Source organism: Staurois parvus, unplaced genomic scaffold (genome assembly GCF_062004578.1).
Source record: "Staurois parvus isolate SC_StPar_1 unplaced genomic scaffold, SC_StPar_1.0 ptg000215l, whole genome shotgun sequence".
Taxonomy (NCBI): domain Eukaryota; kingdom Metazoa; phylum Chordata; class Amphibia; order Anura; family Ranidae; genus Staurois; species Staurois parvus.
Window position 1 is genome coordinate 666524 of NW_028318011.1, and position 26823 is coordinate 693346.

Genomic DNA, 26823 nt, shown 5'->3' on the forward strand with positions numbered 1-26823 from the left:
TCATGAGACAAATACAGGATCTACCCTTGCTGTTCTTTGCAGGGTCGATAACATGCATGTAGCAAGTGAAATCAGAACACCTAATATGTATATTTGTTTGGGTGAGTGATTAACAAAGTACCAAAGCCAGAGAGTCAGCATGAGTGATATTTAAATGTATGTATTAAACAGTTTTAGGACCAAATTATCATAAAAAGGGAAGTGAAATTAAATAAACTCTTTCTTATTTTAATTGAGCCTATTGTCACTTATTTGCCGTACCAAGCATCCAGGATGGGTGATCACTGTGTTAGATAATACTGGCCCAATGTAGATGATAACCTTAAAGTGGAACTTCACTCTGATTTCTAACATTCTTTAATCTGCACTGCTACCCTTCCTTTAACATAATTGGATATAAAATATTTGCTTTATTTGTTACAAAAACCTTTTCAACTTATCTTTAGGAGAGAATGACGTAGCATGTACTGCCCAAAGACTCCTGAGAGATATGCAGCACATATCGCAGTAGGTGTGGGGTCTTCCTGAGGGTCTTGGGGAGAGGGGCCACAAAGAATTCCAGGAGGGAAAGGGAAAGGAATTCCTCTGTCCTTACTACAAATGGCTACCGTGACAAGAACAATGAGGAAAAATACACTGAGATATGCAGAGAAACTAAAGCCTAATTCTCAAAGCCAGGTTAGGTGCTAGAAGCGAGTTTCATTGATTAAATTAAGGGTGAAGAATTAGGACGAGTTAAGCGTAATTCTTCAGCGTTAAGTTGGGGGGGGGGGTATTTTTATAGTACTAAGAGGCAGGTGCAAACAAATTAAGAGGCACCTTTATAAAAAAAAACACTTACCATAGTCTCTAACCTAAACAAAGCTAATGTTTACAGCCTAGAAGTACAGTCTTATTCAAGTCTATAGAGAGTTACTGCACAGGCTGAGTGAGCTGGGGGTTTGTAAGGTAAAGCTGCCCTTTAAACGCTAGTGGGCAAATTAGCAGTCTATTTGTATAGTTACAGTGCTGTAATGCTGCAACTTGACTTTGTTTCTGTTACTTTGACCGGTGTGTTTTAAAAACAGATGCAGAAAAATCCTAATTTTCAGTTTACATCAGAATAAGAAAAGAGATTGTTGGTGTGCATGATGGACCAGATTGTTCCTACCTCCTTCTGCAATACAACAACATAAAATGTCTTCCCATCAAATCTCATTTTGCAGACGTCTGGCCTAGAAAAGGAAAGATATTACTGTAAGGCACAGAGAATAAGAATTAAGGAAAATCATCCTCAAGTCTATCTGCAAGAAACCAATATACTGTATATATATATATATTCTGTATATTTTGTTTTTGTTTTGTTTTTTTGCTTCCTGTAAGTATCAGCATTTACTAGCATGCACACTGTGCCTTAAGAGATATTCAACATATTATTCAATATAGTTGTGCATTCAAAGTAATTCAATTTACATGTATAATAGTTCCTCAATCTGTCTTTGTGGTACCCTCCTCTACATCAGTATTTAGTCTGGAAGAGGGAGGGGTAAAACTATAAGCTAAATAGGCTTTACTGCATTATATAGTGCTGTGATTCTAACAAATGGAGCTTTAAGATGGCCATACACTGATCAAATTTCAGCTGGTCCGATCAGTGTATGGGCTCCCCTGTTCAACAGAAGTCTATTATTTACTTGACTTCGATCAGCTCACCACCTCTTCTTGAGACACACACACCACACACACACACACACACTTAAAAAAGGTATATACATGTCTTTTTTTCCTAGGGTCTTCTGATGGACATAATAGTCCTTTGTGCTGTACCTAACTCATGTAGCTACACGTGAACAATGTGCAAAGTGCAATAATACTCCATACTTGGGTGCTTAACCTGTGTCCCTCAGAGCCCTCTAATGTGGCCCTCCACCTCAAACTGAATGCAGGAGTTTTGGTGTGCTTAAGGAAAGTGCACCACACCCACAAGATGTAATAGAAGTCTATGGTAAAACACTGCTAACCCACAGGTGCACTACACTGGACCCTGATGCAGGTAAACCACAGTGCATGAGTGTGAAAGCAACCTTATAGGGCTGTAAGGCTCAGGACAGTAAGAGCTTGTGTACATTTGCAGTTTTGGGGGGTAAAACCCCATAGTTGAGATGTGTTTTTACCACCGCTAACCCTGACCCATGCTCCAGGGGGTCGTGTGACCTCCCTATCACATTCTGTTTTACACTTGGACGGGGACGGAGGGGGTGTGGGGGGGGGCTGAGGGGGTGGCAGGAACCGATCCTCTCCATTTTCCTCCTGCAACAACTGAAATCGTATAGATTTCCTAATCGTATAGATCACTGACATATTAAGCAGCCCTTTCTAAAGAATGTGGAGCTCTTAACCACAGTCATACACATATACACCAAGGCCAACTGTGTTCAGAAACCAATTCTCGTAACAATATAATTTTGGAATATGAGAATAAACCAAGGGAACTAAAACATTCAATGGAAGTGTAGTCCCTAAATGACACTGAGGACCTCAAAACTGCAAAACAAGAGCACTACCATAATCACCACCCATCCGTGCATTTACACCACCCATTCGTTTATGTAACAGTCTGTATTCATAAGGTGAGTGGACCCTAAGGAGAAGGGAGTATTTTCTGGTTTAATATGTCTCATATGATTTTTTTAAACTACATACTGTAATATGAGGAATTTTTAAACCAACGGTGTAAAGAACTAAGTATTTATTCTATAAAATGATTTCTGTACAGTTCTCCTCTGGTTTATTTTATACAAATGCATGTCATTAGTTATTAAACAGCAAGATGAAATGTAATTACCATCTTATCAGATGTATCCTTTTATTTCCCTGGAAAACGACAAGCCCCGCGGCAGTGAATCCTAGGAATGTTGTGGTCCCCGTTGAGTCCTTCAAGTGACAAAGGTGATACGGGGTTTAATAAGAACCAGTTTCGTACTCAGCAAACCTAGTATGCATCAGTACACTTGCAAACCTAATTTAGGAATTGTGTCAATGGGCAAATGCAGTGCAATGTGTCTGTACCACTTTCCCAAAGTGATGTGCATGTACAACTGTCAACTCATTGATTTAAACATTTTTTTACAGCCATAGATCTTTGTGACATAAAATACATGTGCTATCTTTATCTATTAAAGATACATCTGTACATAAAATAGCTTTCATCAGTGTCATCACCAAGAACTGTTCGTACTACCCAGTAGCTACCAATTACATTTAAATATGATGATGATGGAGAAGGAACATTCTAAGCATGGTTTGTGGCAATAGGGTGATACGGACAGTTCTTAATTGAAAGAACTCATTGATAAAGCTGAAAGTAACAAGAAACAGTTTAAAGTGGTTGTAAACCCTTGCACATATGCAGTGAAGTGACTGGCCTCAGACGGTACACAGAGATGAAACAAATCCTCCTACATAGGTTATACCTCTTTAACCTCCCTAGCGGTCTGATTATGTCCATATTTCTGTGCTCAAAGCGGTACTTTTTTTGCATGGAAATATGTATTTTTTTTTATTGTAGGCCTGTAATTTTTAGGAATAACTCACTGAAATCTGTCCGAACAAGAGTCTAGTAAACATCCTGGGTATGATAAAACTTGAAATACGAAATCATAAATTATAATTTAATAAATAATCATAAAAAATAATATAATAATAAATTTAATTCAATAATATAATCAAACCAAAAACACTGAAAATTGAAATATAGCACCAAGTTCGCACATCACTGAGCAAAGTCGCAATATCGTTTTTAGTGTCTGATGACGAATTTCCCCACAAATCATTATCACTCAATTCTGCAAGTGGTTCTGATTTACTATCGCTGTTCTTTAGCTGGTCTAAAACCGATTTTGACCTAAAGGGACGCTTTTTGGATGCCATGGACGTTTCTCAGTTTCCAGGCAGAAAGAACAGTAAAAATGCAGGCAGGGCACAGGACAAAGCACTAGGGACAAAATGTATGTAAAATGGTTTGATACAGTAATGTTTTACTATGTGATTTTAGTGAATGTCACTTTTTGTCATTTTCAAATTTCCCGCCGTTCAGTCCCCGTACGTCCCGATGCTCGCAGGGGGCGGAATGCAGATGACAGATGCCGGCATCCACCGGATTACATTGCCGGGGACACTGCAGGAGGGACATCGCAGGAGCGCAGGACAAGGTAAGTGATCGAGGGATCCCGGAGCAACGCCGCATGGTAAGCCCGAGTGTAGCTCAGGGTTACAGCTTGTGGTACTGAAACTTTACTCCGAGCTACACTTGGGAATACTGCCAGGGAGGTTAACTACAGTTGTCTCTTCTCTACATCCATTCAAAGTCCAGAATTTAAAAAACTTGTCTGAGCGTTCATAAATTACACTCTGCAGAGTTCAGAGAGGAGAGCTCTGAGGGATGATTGGAGGAAAGGGACACACCCCTTCACACAAAAGCACACAGGAACAAAGCTGAAGCTGTCAATCACAGGATGTGTGCTAGGGGTCCCTCCCCTGTCACCTTTTTTCTCTTGGTGTGAGAAAACTTGTCAGAAGTGATTCAGGCTGATAGCAGAGGAACCAGGCAGCAGACAGAAATGACACTGGATTGAGACACAAACACTCATATTTTGTGTCTAAGGTTTACAACCACTTTAAATGAACTAAAATGATCTAAAACCTCAACACACACATTGAAAACAAACTTCATATAAAACATTTATACACCAATTGTGTAACCAACAACCCACTTAACTTTCTTGTAGAACAAATTGTAGTAAATGGCATAGAACACATCTTTAGCTACACAGAGCTAGCTCTAACACTTCATGCGCACATGTACCTAGCATGTTATCTATTCAAAATCTATTACTCCATCAGTCACACAGTTCAAGTGTGAAATTGCTGATCAGAAAGCAGCAGTATAAGGACAGTGGACTAGAAACAGCTGTGGTACCTTGCATGGATGAGGGTCAACGCCATACGTTTCCAGGGAATGTGCTTTCAACAGCAAATTAAATTCTGCAACAGCTGGACTTTGACCTCTGAAATGGCAGAAAAGGAGGAAGAAGAGGTCATTAGTGCTTTACATGGTAAGCAAAACATGCCCTGAGATAGCAAATTTTATTCCTCTCCCCACACCAAAGGAAAACAGCAGTAACATTCACAAAATGTGCTGACATGTATGTTAGGTCATATGTTATAACATTTTTATACAGGACATGTCGTACATTTTTTATAAAAGCAATCTGATTTTGAAACTCTGCTGACACTTGGGAGTCTTTTCATAAAACAATGTTAATAAGCATATTTTCCTGCTATATATTGCTGAGAAATTTGCATGCATTCAATTTATTGAAGTGCCACAAAGAATCTATCATTAAGAGATGCACCTCCGGCTACTAGCTATGACACATTGACATCATTTATAAAGGGTGCTTTAGTGCTGATTCACACTATTATGACGTCTGATGCGACTTGAGTCATACTGAATCACATGACAAGGGAAATCACTTTATATTCAATGGTGCTCTCTCTATCTGTTCACCCAGAGCCACTTCAGTCTCTAAGGAGGTGCCCCTAATGTTCCATTTGACCTTAAAGACTTTTTCCTGAACTCATACATCAGTATATACACGTCACTCGTTGGGCCATATGACCCCTTTTTATCTATTCAGTGGTGCCCGATCCAATCAATACTTCTCAGCACAGTGCAATACTGCAAAAGGTTCCAGGTTGCAATTTACAGTGCAACTTGGCCCCATAGAGTATGCAAAGTCGCTTTAAAGTCACACTACATAATCACACTGACATGCAAAAAAAATCACATTGCAGTAGTGTGATCCAAGCCTTACTACTAAAGTGTATTAAAGGAAAAGAAAGGGAACATGTGTTCACTTCAAGCATCCATTCATATAAAGAAAATTAGGGAAAACTGGACTTTCTCAAAAGGAGTTGTTTGAAACAAACCCAGGGTCTTGACTTCACTTTACGTCACTTTTAAAGCAGTGCCATGCTGAAACTAAAGTATTGGCTACACTGGATAAGAAGATGTAATTTGTGGTAGAAGTTGGAAGAGGTCAAAGCTTATTACATAGTACTTTACCTAGATTACTTTGGAATGCATGTTTTAATTCAAAACAATTTCATCTTAAAAAATCTAGACACAATAAAAACACATATTACAATCAAACTGTTAATACAATATATTATGAGATTTATAATATATTGATATACTGCAAGTGAATACCTATTGTTAATAAACAGAAATGTTTCTAACAAACAATGGTTGTTACCTTGGAGATCAGTTTAGGAGCTCATTTACACTTGCTTCAACTTAACACACATGAAGTGCCTACCACTTCAACATGCTTTTTTGATTTTTTTTTTATGCTTCTGTGGTGCTTCGTTGATGCTTTGGTGCTGTTTTTTGAAGCTTTAATGAAGCTTGGCAAATGCAATGTGTGTGCTGATTTTTTAATTGTTTTAAAGGGGCCCAGTAGAACCCCAGCCCAGTAGTATCCTCACTCAGCAGATCCCCAACTCATTAGAACCCCTGTTCAGCAGATCCCCAGCTCATTGGTACCCTTGTTCAGCAGCTCTCCTGCTTATTAGTATCCTTCTTCAGCAGATCCTCTTCTCGGTAGTACCCCAGCTCTGTTGATGCCCAACTCATTAGTACCCCCAGCTTTGCTGATCCCCTGCTCAGTAGTAACCCCCAGCTCTGCTGATCCCCTACTCAGTAGTAACCCCCAGCTCTGCTGATCCTCCGGTTTGCCAATCCGCCTCTCTCTCAGGTGTGACATTGCTAGTTTTTCCTGCTGTGGTCCCCCAGCTCTGCTGATCCTCTGCTGCTCTTTCCTCCCTCTCCGACCCCCGCTCACCTTCCGCTATAGCATTCTGATGTTGCATACCACACATGCCATCTGCTAGATGCTCCACTCCAGTCTGGACCGCACTCACCTTTCCTGCTGCTCCATGCTGCTCACCATATGTGACGTGTCACCAGACAATCCCAAAATATATACACGTGAACCAGAAGTGACTGTTGATAATATCTTTCTGGTTCACTCGTTGGTTTCCCAGTGCATCCTGGGATATCTCATACCTACAATACCTACAGAACAAAGTAAAGCTAAAGCTGAATAAAAGCCTCTCAAGAGCTGCAGGTGCTGTAAACGAGCTTTGTCATAGACGTCTATGAAGGCTTTGGAGAAACTTTGAAGCACCAAGAAAGAAACATGGGGTATCGTTTTTGAAGCAAAGCAAACACAATGTGTAAACAGGACTGTAGGCTTACCATTTTAGTTAATGTCATGTGCTTTGATTGGCATTCAGAGTGCTTTAAAAAGGCTGTCCAATGCCACATCAAGTGTAAATGAGCCTTAAATGTCATGGAACGTACAACTAAAGGCTATAGTATGACAGGCTAATGAAGTACTAAATCCACTTACTATGTGATGCACAATAAGCTTATGTGATGCTCATAAGGTAAACAAAACACTTTCAGTCAGAAAAAACAGGTGGTTGAGATTCAGTTTTACTGACCCCCAACCGTCTACCTAAAGTCTACAGTACAGATGGAAGGGGCTATTCACATTCTTTGTGTCGCAGCTGCAGTAAATTTAATAGGGCTGTTCAAGTCAGTGGGGTCAGGTCAAATGTTCTTATCACAGTTGTGGAGTATTAGTCCTATTGTAAATTGCCATTTGACAAAAAAAATTTAAAATGACATTCAGGAGGTGGAGAGATAGCCCCCTGAATGACAGCAGGTGCCTAGCTGTTCTCTGAAAAGCAATGGATCACAGGTCACTTTTCAGAGAAAAGGCTAGTGTGAACCTAACCAGCCCAGAGGTTTCAGTGGCTGTCAATCCATGAAGCAGTGGGTAGGACTTGCCTTGATAAAAGTAACGTACAAATACACTGTGGGTATGCATGCCATGAACACTGGTGGGACCAAACACACATTAATATAATGGACTTCATAGCTGAAATGGAAATTTAGCCAGCCATAACAATTCGTTTCTAATAGGATAGCAAGGGTTAGAACTTCAATTAACCTCTTGCCAACTGCAGATAGCTGAATGACGGCTTCACTGTGGCCGGCCAGTTCTGGGTGGACGTCATATGACATCCTCCCTGAACGCACTCTCCTGTGCGCCCCCGGGGGTGCATACCCTGATGATCGGTGCCCAGCAGTGCCACCCAGCAGTGCTGCCCACAAGTGCCCACCAGTGCCACCACCTGTGCCCATCAGTGACCAGCAGTGCCACCCACCTGTACCTATCAGTGCCCGCCAGTGCCACCCAGCAGTGCCCATCAGTGCAGCCCAGCAGTGCCATCCATCAGTGCCGCCCAGCAGTTCCACTCATCAGTGCCGCCCAGCAGTGCCACCTATCAGTGCTCAGCAGTGCCATCAGTCAGTGCCATCCATCAATGCCCAGCAGTGCCGCCAGTCAGTGCCCAGCAGTGCCGCCAGTTAGTACCCATTATCACTGCCAGCTCATCAATGCTGTCTATCAGTACCACCTATCAGTGCCCATCAGTGTCATCTATTAGTGCTGCCCATCAGTGCCACCTATCCGTGCCACATCATCAGTACCACCTATCAGTGCCCATCAGTGCTGCCTATCAGTGCCCATCAGTGCTGCCTCATCAACTCACATCAGTGAAGGAGAAAAATTACCTGTTTACAAAATTTTATATTAGAAACAAAGAAAAACAGTTTTTTTTCCAAATTGTTTGCTATTTTTTTGTTTATAGCACAAAAAATAAAACACCCAGCGATGAGTAAATACCACGCAAAAGAAAGCCCTATTTGTGTGAAAAAAATGAAAAAAATTTAATATGGGTACAGTGTTGCATGACCGCGCAATTGTCATTCAAAGTGCGACAGCGCTGAAAGCTGAAAATTGGCCTGGTAAGGAAGGGGGTATAAGTGCCCCCAAGTGGATAAATTAGTTCTGTCTTTTCAGCAATTAACATCTATCTCGGGTGTTTATTGCTGTTTTTTGTCCTCATTAAGCTCCTCATACATGTTACATTCTGTACAATTTCTATAAAATGTGCTTGGCTTAAGTCAACAGGATTTGAGCTTGTATGGATAACATCCATTTGACATGAGCTTTAGATGCTGCTGAGATCATTCAAGAATTTATTCACAGGTAAAGTAAACCTGCAGTCTACCTCCTTCTGACCTGTATTTGACAAAACCTATTTGACACAAACAAAAGACCATCAACACAGACCCTAAGGCCTTCACTAACTTCAGAGTTAGCTTCATTTTATTTTTCATGTATTGGATAAAGTAGAAAACCAACACACACTGGAGGAGATTTACTAAAGCTGGTTCACTCAGAATCTGGTGCACCTGTGTATGGTAGCCAATCAGATTCTAACCTCAGCTTGTCCAATTAACCATTTGACGCCTGGCCAATAGTCGTATGGCGGCCGGAAAAATGCACTAGCTTTCCGAGAGGCCGCCATTTGGTGTACTCCCACACATGCGCAGTTCGCGCGCTTGCAGAGCCGCGCAGCGGCGCGATCTGTCACCGGCCATGTACCTCGGACACGGCCGATGACAGATCTGAGTATCGGCCCCGTTGCCGGTACCATGTGACCTGCTGTGACCAATCACAGCAGGTCACATGACAGTTGTATACAATGGATGGCTTCATTCATGCCATCCATTGTATACTAGTGTCTAGCTGTGAATGGTCACAGCTAATCACATGCACATGTCATGTGATTAGCTGTGGCCAAATCACAGCTAAGCACAAAAAAAACAAAAGAAAAAAAAAACCCTGAATGAATCGATGTCATTCAGGTAAATGCTTGCTTATAGCAAAGTAATTCTTTGCTATAAGCAAATTGTGTAAAAAAAAAAAATACTGATCACTTCCCCAAAGTAGTACAATGTTACTATGGTAACATTGTACTACTTTTGACATAGTGAAATATGAAAAAAATCTTAAAATAAAGAAAAAAAATTTAATAAAAAATTTAAAATAAAATTTTTTTTAAAAAAAATATTTTTTTTTTCACACTGTCACCAGTCAGTGTCCCTGATCACCGCCATGCCAGTTATATGATGACGCTGTACTGCACTGGTGACAGTATGTAAAAAAAATAGTGAAAATAATTTTTTTTCATTTTTTCATTTTCCGAAAAATTATGACAAAAAAAATACAACTTCAAAAAACCCGCCATGCCTCTTATGAAGTACGTCGGACTGTCTACTCTGCAAAAAGGGGTCATTTGGGGGATATCTGTACTATTCTGACATTCTTGGACCTCAAGAAATTAGATTGGCTGTCAGTACTTCAGGATTGATCAATTTTCAGATATATCCCATAGTTTGTGAACTCTAACTTTCCTACAAACTAAAAAATACATCCTAATTTGGGTTATTTTCACCAAAGACATGTAGCAGAATACATCTTGGCCTAACTTTATGAAGAACAATTATTTATTTGCAAACTTTTATAACAGAAACAAAGAAAAACATGTTTTTTTTCAAAATTTTCGGTATTTTTTTGTTAATTAAGCAAAAAATAAAACCCCAGCGGTGATTAAATACCACCAAAAGAAAGCTCTAGTTGTGTGAAGAAAATGATAAAATTTTAGTTTGGGTCCAATGTTGTATGACCGCGCAATTGTCATTCAAAGTGTGAGAGCGCTGAAACCTGAAAAATGGCCTGGGCGGGAAGGTGTAAAATTACCCGGTATTGAATTGGTTAAGCTTTGGCAATAAAACCTGAAAGCTGATTGGTTTCTATGCAGAAGTTAGCCCGATTTTTCACTCCCCAGCTTCAAAAAGCATAAAAAACAAATAAAAACAATGGTAAACTGGTAAGCACTTTTTTGCGTGTTAACACAAGTGTAAACAAGCCCTTAAGAAGATGCCCCCTAACTTCCTGTTTTGGTGGTCACTGAGACAAGCAGTGAGGAGAAATCCCACCAGTACTGCACAGTCATCGGATGAAACCTTAGAAACTTTAGGGTCTTTCACAATCTGCAAAAAAAAAAAAAAATGGCTTTATTTGAAAGTGGAACTTCCCCCAAAAGAGGAAGTTCTGCTCTTCCTCCACCTCCCCACCTCCTCTGCCACATTTGGATTGTATTTTTTTTGACAGGTACCTCCTTCCTCTTCCGCCTGGATCCTTTAGGCCTAGGCTAGTTCTCCTCCACCTCTTCCTGCCTGCAATCTTCTGGGACATGTCACAGGTCCCAAAAAGTTGCGGGACCATTCACAAAGAGCAGCATAGCTCATGTGCAGTAGGCAGCCATCTGTGAAGCTAGGAGGAGTCACAACCAGCTGCCCACAGTTAACATGCGCCAGGGTCCAAACATCGGTAAAGAAACTGACTTGGGTGACCACAGCTCTGGATCCTTGTGCTGGTAAGTGTCTGGTTATTAACCTCCCTAGCGGTCTGATTATGTCAGTATTTCTGTGCTCAAAGCAGTACATTTTTTTGCATGGAAATATGTATTTTTTTTAATGTAGGCCTGTAATTTTTAGGAATAACTCACTGAAATCTGTCTGAACAAGAGTCTAGTAAACATCCCGGGTATGTTAAAATTTGAAACACGAAATCATAAATTATAATTTAATAAATAATCATAAAAAAATTAATATAATAATAATACATTTATTTCACCAATATAATCAAACCAAAAACACTGAAATTTGAAATATAGCGCCAAGTTCGCACATCACTGAGCAAAGTCGCAGAATTGTTTTCAGTGTCTGATGACGAATTTCCCCACAAATCATTATCACTCAATTCTGCAAGTGGTTCTGATTTACTATCGCTGTTCTCTAGCCGGTCTAAAACCGCTTTTGACCTAAAGGGACGCTTTTTGGACGCCATGGACGTTTCTCAGTTTCCAGGCAAAAAGAACAGTAAAAATGCAGGCAGGGCACAGGACAAAGCACTCGGGAAAAAATGTATGTGAAATGGTTTGATACAGTAATGTTTTACTATGTGATTTTAGTGTATTTAGTGAATGTCACAATATGTCATTTTCAAATTTCCCGCCGTTCCGTCCCCTGTACATCCCGACGCTCGCAGAGGACGGAACCCAGATGACAGATGCCGGCATCCGCCGGATTACATTGCCGGGGACACTGCAGGAGGGACATCGCGGGAGCGCAGGACAAGGTAAGTGACCAAGGGATCCCGGAGCAGCGCCGCATGGTAAGCCCGAGTGTAGCTCGGGGTTACCGCTTTTGGTACTGAAATTTTACCCCGAGCTACACTCGGGAATACCGCCAGGGGGGTTAAAGGCCAGCAGCTACAGTTTTTGCTACATCTGACTCAAGCTTCTCTTTAACTTTAACTAAGTGTGCAACAGTTGATCTAAATAAAGGTTCGTTCACACCAGAACATAGTATGGGAAACCAGTGTTCCGTACTCATTTCTCACAGTGTGTTCAAAACACACTGGGTGTGTGATCTGCTGTGGGTGTCAATATATTCCTAATGACACCCCAAATGCAGATTGAAAATGCAGTCCATTTGCCTGCACTGGATCACATGGTACCTTAGTACCATGCGGTTTGGTGCGGTGCGAAGCGGTGCATCGCAAGGGATTCACACAAGAACATGGACCGCGTTCCTGGTCAATGAACCTCTTTCCCCCCACCCTATAGCTGAAATACTGCTACAGGGTGGCAGGGTAGCGCAAAGTCACATATATATACGTGATTTGCATTTCCTGGTAGGGGGCACACGCACGCCACCCTACCCGCGCCACCATTGGTGGCTACGGATGTCAACCACCGGGTCCTGGCCAGGGATTCTCCTCTGGCACCCAGTGATTGTCGAGTAACACTGACAGGGGAGAGACCTGTGTGTAAACAAGACAGGTCTCTCTACTGCCAGCAAGAACATGCTGCTGTGTATTTCACTGCACAGCAGAGAAATACACAGCGGCATATTTCCAAAGTAAAACACACACAACACATGTTGTAAAATACAGCACAGCACACAGTTAACCCTATGATTGTCCCAGATGTTAACCCCTTCCTGCCCAGTGTCATTAGTACAATGTCAGAACTTTTATTAGCACTGATCACTGTATTAGTTGCACTGGGGATGTCAGTGGCAGTTAGTCAGTCCCCCTCCGCCCGTGTCAGAATGCCCGCCGCAGACCCACTATAAGTCGCTGATCGCCGCCGTTACTAGTATTAAAAAATTTAAATTCCAGTATATATAGCATATATAGATGCTATAACTTTCACGTAAACTGATACATTTACACGTATTAGGATTTTTTTTTAGCAAAGACATGTAGCAGAGTAGATTGTGGCCTAAATTTATGACAAAATTAGATTTTTTTTACATTTTTACATTTTTTTATTGGATATGTTTTATAGCAAAAAGTAAAAAATATTGGCTTTTTTTTCAAAATTGTCAGTCTTTTTTGTTTATAGCACAACAAAATAAAAACCACAGAGGTGATCAAATACAACTGACAGAAAGCTCTATTTGTGGGAAGAAAAAGAACATAAATTTTATTTGTGTACAGTATTGCATGACCATGTAATTGTCAGTTAAAGTAATGCAGCGCGGTATCGCAAAAAATGGCCCGGTCAGGACGGGGGTAAATCCTCTGGAGGGCAAGTGATTAAGGTGTGAACTGACCTTAATAGAAAATGTACAGTTAGTGATTTTATACTATTTTATACAACACCACAGAAAACTGTGGTAAGTTTCTGTGTCCCCTGTGTAGTGAATGCAAGCATTACTGGGAGGCCCAGATGTAATTCCAGAGTCTTTACACGGAAGAGGAATCTGTATTACTAAGACTCTGTCTGGCATGTCCCAGCTATACATATACAGATGCAATAATATATTTGATGGTTTTAGAAAGTCTGCCACGCCAAACATTTATTTAGGGGTGACTTCTATTTACTATCATTCCAAGACGAGGTTATGTTTTTTTACATCAACAAGCTTTGATGTACATCGCAACATTGCCAAGATCCGCTCCTTCCTCACCCCAGACACCACCAAACTTCTAGTACACTCCCTCATCATCTCACGCCTTGACTACTGCAACTCCCTCCTCACTGGCCTACCCAAGTGCAGGCTCTCCCCGCTCCAGACCATCCTGAACTCAGCTGCCAGACTCATCCACCTTACCACCCGCTCCACCTCTGCCACCCCCCTCTGCCTCTCCCTCCACTGGCTCCCGATTGCCCAACGCATCAAATTTAAACTCCTTACCCTGACCTACAAAGCCGTTCACAACACTGCCCCTGACTACCTCACCAATCTGATCACCAGGTACCACCCTACCCGTACCCTTCGCTCCTCACAGGACCTCCTTCTATGCTGCTCCCTGGTCTCCTCCTCCCATGCACGACTGCAGGACTTCTCCAGGTCCTCCCCCATCCTCTGGAACTCACTGCCCCAATCCATCAGACTGTCGCCTTCTCTATTCACATTCAGGCGCTCCCTCAAAACCCATCTCTTCAGGGAAGCCTACCCCACCCTCACCTAACGGCCATCCTCCCTCATTCCTCCTACCACTTCATCCCCCCCAGCCACTTCCTACTGTACCTTTACCCCCTCCCTCCTAGATTGTAAGCTCGTAAGAGTAGGGCCCTCTTACCCCTCGTACGCTGTCTGTCTTTGTTGTACTGTGCCATGTATTGTCCCCCCCTATTGTACAGCGCTGAGCAAACCCTTTGGCGCTATATAAACTCGTAGTAATAATAATAATAATAATAACAAGCTAATTTACAAACACAACTAGAATCTCATCTCCTGGCCCCGCAGAGATATAAGAAGCCATGTCCCAAGGGCCTGACCCTTGGAAAGCCATTATATTACTAAAGCCGGCCATACACTAGCAAATGTATGTAGAAATATTCATATAAACAATTGTATGAAAATTCTCATCAGCAAATTCCATGGCATTCCAGGCACATTGCTGGATCAAGATCAGGCTCAGGTAAGTATCAGGGGGTTGGGGGGATCCTGTGGCACAAAAGATTTTTTACTTTAATGCAGTGAATGCTTTAAGACAAAAAAAAACAAAACCTTATGCCTTTAGAACCACTTCAAATTCCATGCTGTGTTTCAATTATTTCTAGTCTCCTATTAATCTCAATGATCTTAAAGTTTGTAAATGTACTTGTGAAGAATTCCCAAACATTTACTTCCTTGAAGTCTGTGACATGTACTTACTATGCCCTGTGAGTCGGCACTGCAGTGTCATTTACATTGGATAGTGAAATATAACTATTGTTTGTATTGCTATTACAATGCTGATGTTGAAAAATGAAAGTGTATGATGTGACCATGAATTTCTGTTAAAGTGTTACTAAAGTCTAGTTTTTAAAACAATAAAAATAACAAACATGTTATACTGCTATGGGGGCACATGGTGTCTGCTTGCTCTAAGCTGTGTGTCTATGGAGCCGTGCTCCATATACACACACAGCGGATCTTAGCCCTGCCCTCCACTTCCTCTTCACTGAATTTGATTGACAGCTTGGCTCCTGCAGCTCGAGCCCTGTGTGAAGAGGAAGAGAAGAGATGCAGCACTGGATCTCCTCTCCCTTCTCTTCCACTTCACACAGGGAAGGAGGAGGACATAGAAATAAAAAAGAGTTTTTAGCTTTAGTATCACTTTACGGTTAGAATATAGTCGCAGAAGTGAAACTCTTTCTGCTGTAGCTGGAAGGATAAAACTCAATGTTGGAAAGCCCCCCCCCCCCCCCCCCCAGGACCTCTGTGAGGGGTTTCTTGATTCCTCAGTCCACATCTATTGATACTTTAAAATTACTGGAAATTTAAGAATGGAGAGTAAACTAGAGCAGGGGTCATCAAACTATGGCCCTCCAGGTGCTGAAGAATTTCAAATCCCATGAGGCCTTGCAAGACTCTGACAGCCACAGGCAAGACTCCCAGAGGCAGAGGCATGATGGGACTTGTAGTACTTCAACAGCTGAAGGGCCATAGTTTGGAGACCCCTGAACTAGAGCAATGAAAACTTCAATTATAAAGAAGAATGTGAAAGTGCACGAGTATTTAATATGCAAACAGAGAATAATGGAAATGGCTAAACCTAGGCTCAAACAATTGTTGAAACTTGGCAATTTATAACATACCTAAGTTCACTTTTATGAATCTCAACAATTTTCCTTTCCAGCTTTTGTGACTGCTTAGGGAATATCTTGAAGTCACAGATGTAATTATCAGGATGTTCGTCAGGATCATAATCACCGATCTCGGCTGCAAAGGTAATATTCAGTTATTACAAAGCTTATGGAAAGATTGTAATCATACCTTACAAGGTTTACACAATTAGTTTCACTTCGTTTCTGACACAGAGATGTCAGAATATTAATTACTGCAGGCAGCAGATGACCTAGGCTAGGAAGTGCTTGGATCTGGAAATATCACCTGATCCGTACCAAAGGGGAACACAGTTCACCTTCTGCATTCCCTTGTCCCTAAATACACAAACTTCAGTAGAATTGTTAACTAAACCAGCCAAAGGTCACCCATTTGTCACATTAGGCATAATGGCTGGTATCCCTGTTGTGAGAGGGTTGTGAACAGTGTTCCCTGCTACATTACACAACATTGGGGGAGGAAAGCTTGGGAAAGGAGACCAAAAAAAAAACCCACCTCTCAATACAGGAGTATTGTGGGAATCAGAGAAGTTTGTGTGTCAATGTGTCAGTGTTTCCTGTGAAACAATACTAACTTAACCAATTAAATTACTGATCAAACCAAAGAAACTGGAGTGTAGGAATTTCTGAGAATCGTTCTCAAGTTACCACCCTGTGGGTGAATTCATTCTGAAGCTGGAAACTACAGTGGCCAAGATATGTTTCCCCATATTTATCCCTTGGATTTTGGAGTGGAGCAACCCTATAGATGTTATTTAGTTTGTTTTATTTTTACTTTGGAAAATGCATCGGTATACAAAGGAGTAGGGTTTATATTTCAGTTTAAAGACATAAATACTTAAAGGAGACAAATACTTCCACAGTAGGTTTCCCATCACACTGGCTGAAATTCGCTTTGGACATCTCCAGACTGAGTTACGCTAATCCAAATCAGATCATAAAACCCAACACTCTATTTCCCTCATCTCCTTTATCTCCAGTATAAATTATTCAAGTTGTATAAATATAATAAAAGCAGTAAAGATTAAAAAGTCCCAGGAGTGTATAATACATGCAAAACTAGGTGATATAGTTAAGGGAGATATGTTTAAATTCACCCATGACTTCCTTCCCATTAATGCCAAATTCACTCAATTGACATTTCTAAGCCTCCTTTTGCATACTGCAAAAAAATCAATTCTAATATCCTGAAACAAATGTTTACCAATGTTGCATAAATGCCTTTAAATGTTACATAATGTACTAAGTTATTAATTGGAAGGCAAGATCATGGAGTATAATGTTATTACACAAGATATTTTCCTTACCTTGAACTATACAAGCACCCAGGAAAGCAGCATCAGCAAAGGAGCATAAAAGGCGTCCATGGAAAATATCCCTCTTTATTTGTAGGTACAGGAGATACCTATAAGTCAAGGAAAAACAATGTTTTTTATATATTTTTGTATGCAGTATAATGACAATGGTGTCTTGCTGTGGTTATGTATTTGATTCTTCTACCTATTAAAAAAATGTGTTATGACAGATATATGTGGCATTCCATTGATGACCTTCTGAAAATGCTAGATGCCTGTTGGTGATTATTTCCACAGTTAAAGCAGTTGTAAGGGATATTAAATAAAACACATATTATACTTACTCACTCTGCAACGGTATTGCACAGAGCAGCCCAAAACCTCCTCTTCTGGGATCCCCCCACTGGCACTCATAGCTCCTCTTTCTCTTGGTGTGCCACCATAGGAAACCTCTCCTTATGGTGGCACACCTACCGGCTTGGTCCTAACCCAACCTGTGTGCATCCATAGACACACAATGCGGCTTGACCCCACTTCTTCCTCACAGGATTTAATTGAGAGCAGCAGGCGCCAATGGCTACTGCCGCTTTCACTGCAGGCTGTGAGGAGAGGAACACAGACAAATGCAGCTGCAGATGATCACAGTACTGGATTGAGATAGGACTCAGGTAGGTATAAAGGGTAGTGAGGAGGCAATACAACTAGGGAAGGCATTAAGGTAAAAAATGTCTAGCCTTTAGAACCACTCTAAATAATCCAGCCACATCTACAGAAGCGCAGTCATTAAATCCTATGGAGCTATTATAAACCTTATTCATAGACAGATTCTTCATAGTTAAAGAGGAGCTCCAGGCTCAAAAAAAGAATTAAAATTCAGCAGCTGGCTTTTAATATAAGGACACTTACTGTATCTGTCCAGGGTCCAGAACCGTCCTCACTCGGGCTAGTTCTTTACTAGCCTCTGGTCCTGTAATCTTCTGGGACCTGTGGGGGGAAGGAGGGGGGCTGATCTTCTGACTTAGTTCATCGTGGCGAACTGAGCTGGAAGCTTGCTATATACTAGAAGATTTTCAAGTGAACATTTTTACAAACATTTGTACGAAATTTCTGATCTGTAAAAATGTTGTTTTTTTTTGCTTTTAACATTCAATTTTGGAATGAATGGACTTTTCTGAATGCATCACTGTTAGAAATTAATTTGTTAGAGAAGAATTTTCAATTCTGCTTCTTAGAGTTTTCTCATCACTGTGGTCGAAAACAAATGTTAATCTGACCCCACTAATAATAAGAAAATTGAAAGAATGTTCTGAGAACTAAAAATTCCAAATGAAATTCTACAACTGTATGGCCTGCTTAAGGCTGGGATTTATATAGTTTGCCATTATTTACCAACCATACCTTCACCTTGTCCCAATTCGTACCCCACACATCTCCCCTAATATTCTCATTTGGTGAAGCCCAGAGTTTCACATTTTCTGACCATTCCTAATGGCCCCTAGTGGGCTCAAATGGGGCTGAAACATCTGCATAATCTGTACTGTCAAGGATCTTTTAAACCTCTTTACATGGAAACATGACATGGACATGACTAGTGATGTTTTGCCCCTTTATAGGATACCTTAATAGGCCCAAGGATGCCCTATTAACTTTATAAAATTTATGGATCATTCATATTAAGTTTGTGGATCGGTGAAACCCCCTAATCTCTGGTAAATTGTGGGTGCCAGCATCCTCAGAAGCCACAAAACCAAAAACCTCAATAAAACAGGACTTCAATTTTGGCAAACAATAATAACTGAAACATGATAATTAGCTGAAAGTACTAGCTTTTGATTTATTATTCAAAAGGACAAGCTTATCCTACTGCACCATAGAGATGGACATACACTGAGTGAATGAACCAGCAAAAATATGAACAGTGAGTGGCCCTATTGGCACTACTCTGTCCAATATCTTTCTATTGAAAAATCAAAGGAGCTGGGCAGACATTTGTCAGCTGAACAGCATCTGTATTCGATCAGATTCAAGCATTGTTTGGGTATTCTGGCAGTGGGTGTCACCAGCAGTTAGGATACAGTGGGGTTGATTTACTGAAGGCAAACAAACTGTGCACTTTGCAAGTGCAGTTTCACTCATTTTTCTTAGTAAATACAATGCGGTAAAGTTTCACTTTGTAAATAATACCCAATCAGGTGCAAGGAAAATACAAAAAAAGTTGCACATTACCCCACTGTGAAAGAAACACTATTATTTCAATAAATATTGTATGGGAGAGAAACATTTATGCTGCCATGGGGGATCTGAATATGCTAGGTTCTTGGCTGTGATGCTGATCCTTGGGCAGCGCAGTGGCTAAATGATTAGCACATCCACCTGACAATATTAGTGTCATTGGTTCAAATCCCAACCATGGCACCATCTGCCTGGAGTTTGCATGTTCTCCCTGTGCTTGAGTGGGTTTCCACCGGGTACTCCAGTTTCCTCCCACACTCCAAAGACATACTGGTAGGTTAATTGGATCCTGTCTAAATTGGCCCTAGTATGTATGAATGTAAGTCAGGGACCTTAGATTGTATGCTCCTTGAGGGCTAGGGACTGATATGAATGTACTATATATATGTAAAGCACTGCATAAATTGACAGCACAATATAAGTACCTGAAATAAATAAATAAATCTTCTCACTGCTTACTGAGTCATTAATCTGGAATGAGTATTTAGTTCAAGGCTTTAAGCTGCTCTTGCTTTATGCTTTTCTTGCATTAGTGACTCAGAGTATTGGAACCAGAGGTAGCAATGCAACAAGCATTTCAAAGGGTCATCATGGACATCCTCCCTAGTTCTTTAAGTACAGGTTTTATTTATGAGAACAAAAGACGTCTAATCGGCTGAACTCCAAACAATCCACTTTATTGAACCAAGATAAAACCAATACAGACAGTGGAAATACAGAGGGGGACTAGCAGGTACACGCATTTCACGCTAAAGACAGCGCTTATTCATTACCAGGTTTTAGATAAATGAGGCGAAAAACAGTCCATTCATCAAACATACAGTAAAAGAACATTCACACAGAAGGAAGAGCCCAAAGAAAACAAATTATAGATTGAGAAATAATCAATTTTTTATATAATTAGGATAAGACCCTAATGAAATACATACAGTATATGACTCATTATGGGCTAAAATATGAATAAATAAAATATAAAACAGCTATATGCTGAAGAAGCCTCTCTGTTCATACATTGAAGCTAGTTTAGATTTGACCTTCTATTACCTGGATAGTACAGCCAAACTGGAAGCAATACAATACAAAGCTGGATATCAAAAGAATGAGCCATTGTATCTCTAATCATTGTCTCCAAGCAAATCCAATGGCAAACAGGAAACAAGGGGATTCTAAACACAGAAAAATTACAAAGCTGTTTTTCACCTAAGCAAGATGGTGCATTCATTGTGCACATGTGATGGTAAAGCCACATTTGTACTTGAGTTACCCTCATAGCGTACTAGTGGTAGCCATTCTGTCTGTAAGATTGAAAATTTGTTTTCAGATTGAACAAGCACCAAATAATTAAGCTTGAGAGAAAAGTTAGAAGCCTATGTGTATTTGCCATCAATGGCATGTTTTTAAAACCATATATTTAGTGCACATTAACAAGGCCGAAGGGATAACTTTTCAAAAATCTAACAGTTTAACATGTAGACCAATATATTTCCTTCTTTCATCTTTCCTTATTTATTGATTTAATTATTTATTTGCTTTACTTTTTCAAAAAGAGATGCTTCACTTCATTGAATAAAATGCAAGAGAGCAATGGTTTATCAAATAAAACAATCACATTTCTTTCCTAACTTAATCTCTAATCCAACCAGCCAGCTATCAAACACTGGTACTCCTAGGCAATGTAGAGGAGCTTTTGTAATGAATTAGAAAATGCAAGGCTTAAACTAATCACCATTTAATTACACCAGCTAAAGCAATATAAATGTCAGTGCTCTGAGCAAATATTATCAAGCAAATACAAAGACTAAATTGTGCATAGTGAATATGCTGGTTTGTTAATATCCTGACAAATGATATAGATGAGGACAGAAATGTTGCTTTCAGAACTACAGGTGGAGCCACAGTCTCAACAGAAAAACCATTATATCCTCTCAGAGTATTAATACATATGCTATATTAAACGTGGGCCATCTATAGTATAAGGTGTGTGAAATGTATGCATCAGTGGCTCCTGTCTACATGCATAGTAGGAGATAAATTCATAAAGCAGTAAATAATGACTTGGACAATTTATGTTTCTTTTAACCAGGCTAGAAAAAAAAATCCTTACATTTATAAAACACTATATTACCCTTCCACATCAAGCAACATTCACTGACATTTTCCAGCATTTGGGTTTTCCAATTATATAAAGGTAAATACAGGCTGCAGAAACATCCACTGTATTGATAACAAGGCCAGTGCTAGAATTGCCATTCATGGTTGTTCCTTATGTTCAGCAAGTGCATGCTTGATTTCTTAATTGATTCCCTACAGAGACCCAATTGCATGGATTCTGAATCAGGATTTCTGCATACAAGGCTAGGATGGTATAAAATGCTCAGAGTCGCAGGCAGGTTGAAAGTAGGCTCTCAGCAAGTAGCAAGCTATGGGAGTATTTAGTATTCACCAGAGACCTTAGTGGTGGGCACTTATAAACCATGACTCCAAAAGTTTTGGGGTTTTTTCATACAATTTTCTCATTGTGTGTACTAGACATAAGGATGGTATTACCAGCTGAGACTGGCAGCTAGATAGGCAATCTCAGTCATTGGGCAGGTTTGTAGCTAGGAACTGTCCAAATGAAGACATTGTCACATACACTCACCGGCCACTTTATTAGGTACACCTTGCTAGCGCCAAAAGTATCCCCCATATTATTACACCACCAGCCTGAACCGTTGATACAAGGCAGGATGGATCCATGCCTTTATGTTGTTTACACCAAATTCTGACCCTACCATCTGAATGTTGCAGCAACCAGCCTATCCATTCTCCTCTGACCTCTGACATCAACACGGCATTTTCGTCCACACAGATGCCACTCACTGGATATTTTCTCTTTTTTGGACCATTCTTGGACCATTCTCTGCAAACCCTAGAGATGGTTGTGCATGAAAATCCCAGTAGATCAGCAGTTTTTAAATACTAAGACCAGCCCATCTGGCACCAATAACCATGCCATGTTCAAATTCACTTAAATCTACTTTCTTCCCCCATGATGATGCTTGGTTTGAACTTCAGCACATCACGTCTACATGCCTAAATGCATTGAGTTGCTGCCATGTGATTGGCTGATTAGCCATGTGTGTTACCAAGCAATTGAACAGGTGTACCTAATAAAGTGGCCAGTGAGTGCAACGATGCATAGTCAACAGTCATTTCCAAGGGTAGCTAGTGCTCAGAGTCAAACGGGGACGGACTGACCATTTGGAAACTCAGGCACTGCCCGAGGGCTCGGGGTCAGTAGGGGGCCCCGTGAGATGCCCCTGGTACCTTTTTCATAGGCATTTTTGAGTTTGGGCACAGGGGTCCCATGATCCCCTATTGCCTAGGGGCCCCATGAAATGTCAGTCCGCCCCTGGAGTCAAATCTAGACAAATACGAAGTCAAGGAATACACCAAGGGAAGGTGGAATTCAAGCAAACTAAGGACAAGCAAAGTCCACAATCAAGATTGATCTGAGAAACAGCAAACAGTTGGTTAGGTTGGGTGACTTGAAAATGGAACAAGTTGACCTTAAAAAGTGAGTCAGTCTAAACAGGATTTACCCTGATGGCCGCTGACATACGAACATGCTCAACCCACCTCTGGACAAGGCATAAAAAGAATGCTAGCTCAAGTGCCGAGATGCAAGAGGGATGTGAAATGTTTGAAAACCCTGTTGAGGGTGAGAGCAAGGAGCAAAGAGCAAGAGCAAGGCACTGTAAGAGAACCATGAAGCACACCAGAGTATATCAATAATAGGGCAGAAAAGGGAAAAGTGCCAAAATGGTGTGCCAGCAAGGACTGAGTTTCAATAACTCCCAGATGACTGATTGTGGCACAGACATTTCTCCGAGAATATGATTTCACTGCAAGTAAGCTATAGGTGTCAATTATATGGTTATCTTTGATACAGGGGCTTATTATCTCAGCATGTGATTATCTGAGTGCACATTTCATGGCATATTGGAGTGTGCTATTCCTAATATATATATATATGTATATATATATATATCTCCATATTATTATGAAGGATTTATATAACACCAAATGTTTGCACAGCGCTTTACAATGTGAATAGATAGACTATATTGCCAAAAGTATTAGGACGCCTGCCTTTACATGCACATGAACTTTAATGGCTTCCCAGTCTTAGCCGATAAGGTTCAATATTGAGTTGGCCCACCCTTTACAACTATAACAGCTTCAACTCTTCTGGGAAGGCTGTCCACAAGGTTTAAGAGTGTCTCTGTGGGAATGTTTGACCATTCTTCCAGAAGCGCATTTGTGAGGTCAGGCACTGATGTTGAACGGGAAGGTCTGGCTCGCAGTCCCCGCTCTAATTCATCCCAAAGGTGTTCTTTTGAGTTGAGGTCAGGACTCTGTGCAGGCCAGTCAAGTTCCTCCACCCCAAACACGCTCATCCATGTCTTTTTGGACCTTGCTTTGTGCAATGGTGCGCAGTCATGTTGGAACGGGAAGGGACCATCCCCAAACTGTTCCCACAAAGGTGGGAGCATGACATTGTCCAAAATCTCTTGGTGTGCTGATGCCTTAAGAGTTCCCTTCACTGGAACTAAGGGGCCAAGCCCAACCCCTGAAAAACAACTCCATACTATAATCCCCCCTCCACCAAACTTTACACTTGGTACAATGCAGTCAGGCAAGTACCATTCTCCTGGCAACCACCAAATCCAGACACATCCATTGGATTGTCAAACAGAGAAGCCTGATTCGTCACTCCAGAGAACATGTCTCCACTGCTCTAGAGTCCAGTGGCAGCATGATTTACACCACTGCATCCGACGCTTTGCATAGCACTTGGTGATGTAAGGCTTGGATGCAGCTGTTCGGCCATGGAAATCCATTCCACCTACACCTGTGGCCATGGAGGTGATTAAAACACCTGAATCCAATGATTTAGAGGGGTGTCCCAATACATTTTGCAATATAGTATAAGATAGATAGATAGATAGATAATATTTTAGGATGTGCAGTACTATTGACAACTCTGACTAGAGTGTTACATTCCCTTATCATCTGCAACTTTTTTCTTGCACTTTTTAAAACTAATTGACAGATGTGTTCTATTTCGTATACCTCATAAGCAAATTGGTGAAAATATTGCAACTGTTACTTGCTATGCTTTGGGATTGATTTAATAAAACTAGTGTGTGCAAAATCTGGTGCAGCTCTGCATAGAAACCAATCAGCTTCCAGTTATTTGTCAAAGCTTAATTGAACAAGTTGATTGATTACCATTCACAGCTGCACCAGATTTTGCACTCTCCAGTTTCAGTAAATCAACCCCTTTGTGATGTAACCTGCCCAATAACAAATCTGAAGAATTTGTAAACTTGCAACTAAATGTAGTTCCAGTACTTCTCTGAGGTGAATATAAAGGTGCAACCCTTTATGTTTTATATTGCATTTTTAGCTGCTTTCCTCACTATTTTTTTTTTATAAGTAACAATTTTTATTATTTTTACAACATACAATGACTTGCACAGCACTCTGTAGTACAGAAAAAGATCAGGAATTTATTTTACAGTGGAAATAGTACCAATAAAGCTTCAAGGTACTCTCCAGTGTCTTCTCACTGTGTTTTATTGTATAGTGTATTGTATTATAGAGGCAAGGTACCTGTATAAGAACCTTACAGTAAAACAACAGGCTAAACAGAACTAGAATAATAAGCTACATAAAAACACGGAGGTGTAGGTGGTGAAATTATATAAACTTTCTGCTATGTGCAATTCCTATATTAAAGTGGAACTTCACTCTCTCAATCAACATTGAATATTTTGAAATGTTATGCTGCTAGCAATTAATAAATAGATAGGAAAGTACACTGCTCAAAAAAATTAAAGGAACACTTTTTAAATAGAGCATAGCATCAAGCCAATTAAACTCCTGAGATATTGATCTGGTCAGTTAAGTAGCAGAGGGGATTGCTAATTCGTTTCAGCTGCTCTGGTGTTAATGAAATTATAAGCAGGTGCACTAAATGGGCAACAATGAGATGACCCCCAAAACAGGAATGTTTTTACAGGTGGAGGCCACTGGTATTTTTTTCCCTACTCATATTTTCTGACTGTTTTTCACTAGTTTTGCATTTGGCTAGGATCAGTGTCACTACTGGTAGCATGAGATGATACCTGGACCCTACAGAGGTTGCACAGGCAGTCAAACTCCTCTAGGATGGCACATCAATACGTGCCATTGGCAGAAGGTTTGCTGTGTCTCCCAGTGCAGTCTCAAGAGCATGAAGGAGAGACTAGGAGACAGGAAGTTACTCTAGGAGAGCTGGACAGGGCTGTAGAAAGTTCTTAACCCATCAGCAGGACTGGTATCTGCTCCGTTGTGCAAGGAGGAACAGGATGAGCACTGCCAGAGCCCTACAAAATGACCTCCAGCAGGCCACTGATGTGAATGTCTCTGACCAAACAATCAGAAACAGACTTCAATTGGGTGGCCTGAGGGCCCAACGCCCTCTAGTGGGCCCTGTGCTCACTGCCCGGCACCATAGAGCTCGACTGGCATTTGCCATTAAACACCGGAATTGGCAGGTCCACCACTGGTGCTCTGTGCTTTTCACAGATGAGAGCAGGTTCACCCTGAGTACATGTGACAGATGTGAAAGGGTCTGGAGAAGCCATGGAGAACGTTATGCTGCCTGTAACATCATTCAGCATGACCATTTTGGTGGTGGGTCAGTGATGGTGTGGGGAGGCATATCCATGGAGGGATGCACAGACCTCTACAGGCTAGAAAATGGTACCCTGACTGCCATTTAGGTATCGGTGTGAAATCCTTGGACCCACTGTCAGACCCTACACTGGTGCAGTGGGTCCTAGGTTCCTCCTGGTGCACGACAAAGCCTGGCCTCATGTGGCAATTGTATGCAGACAGTTCCTGGAGGATGAAGGACTTGATACCATTGATTGTCCTTCACACTCGCCTGACCTAAATCCAACACTTCTGGGATATCATGTTTTGGTCCATCCAATGCCACCATGTTGCCCCTCAGACTGTCCATGAGCTCAGTAATGCCCTGGTCCAGATCTGGGAGGAAATACCCCAGGACACCATCTGTCATCTCATTAGGAGCATGTCACAATGTCCG

The 26823-nt window shown here is 41.0% G+C and overlaps 1 protein-coding gene across 2 annotated transcripts in view; it reads right to left on the reverse strand.

The window, feature by feature from the left end:
• FRMD3 (FERM domain containing 3) overlaps positions 1–26823 on the reverse strand; it is a 347328-nt gene that overhangs the window by 67801 nt on the left and 252704 nt on the right. For both annotated transcript variants that reach the window (XM_089679010.1, XM_089679011.1), the window contains exons 5-9: positions 17460–17557; positions 16126–16249; positions 4958–5045; positions 2825–2913; positions 1151–1214 (exon numbers count right to left, since the gene is read on the reverse strand). In XM_089679010.1, the coding sequence (XP_089535136.1) occupies positions 1151–1214; positions 2825–2913; positions 4958–5045; positions 16126–16249; positions 17460–17557 (463 nt within the window). The remainder of the gene's footprint in view (positions 1–1150; positions 1215–2824; positions 2914–4957; positions 5046–16125; positions 16250–17459; positions 17558–26823) is intronic.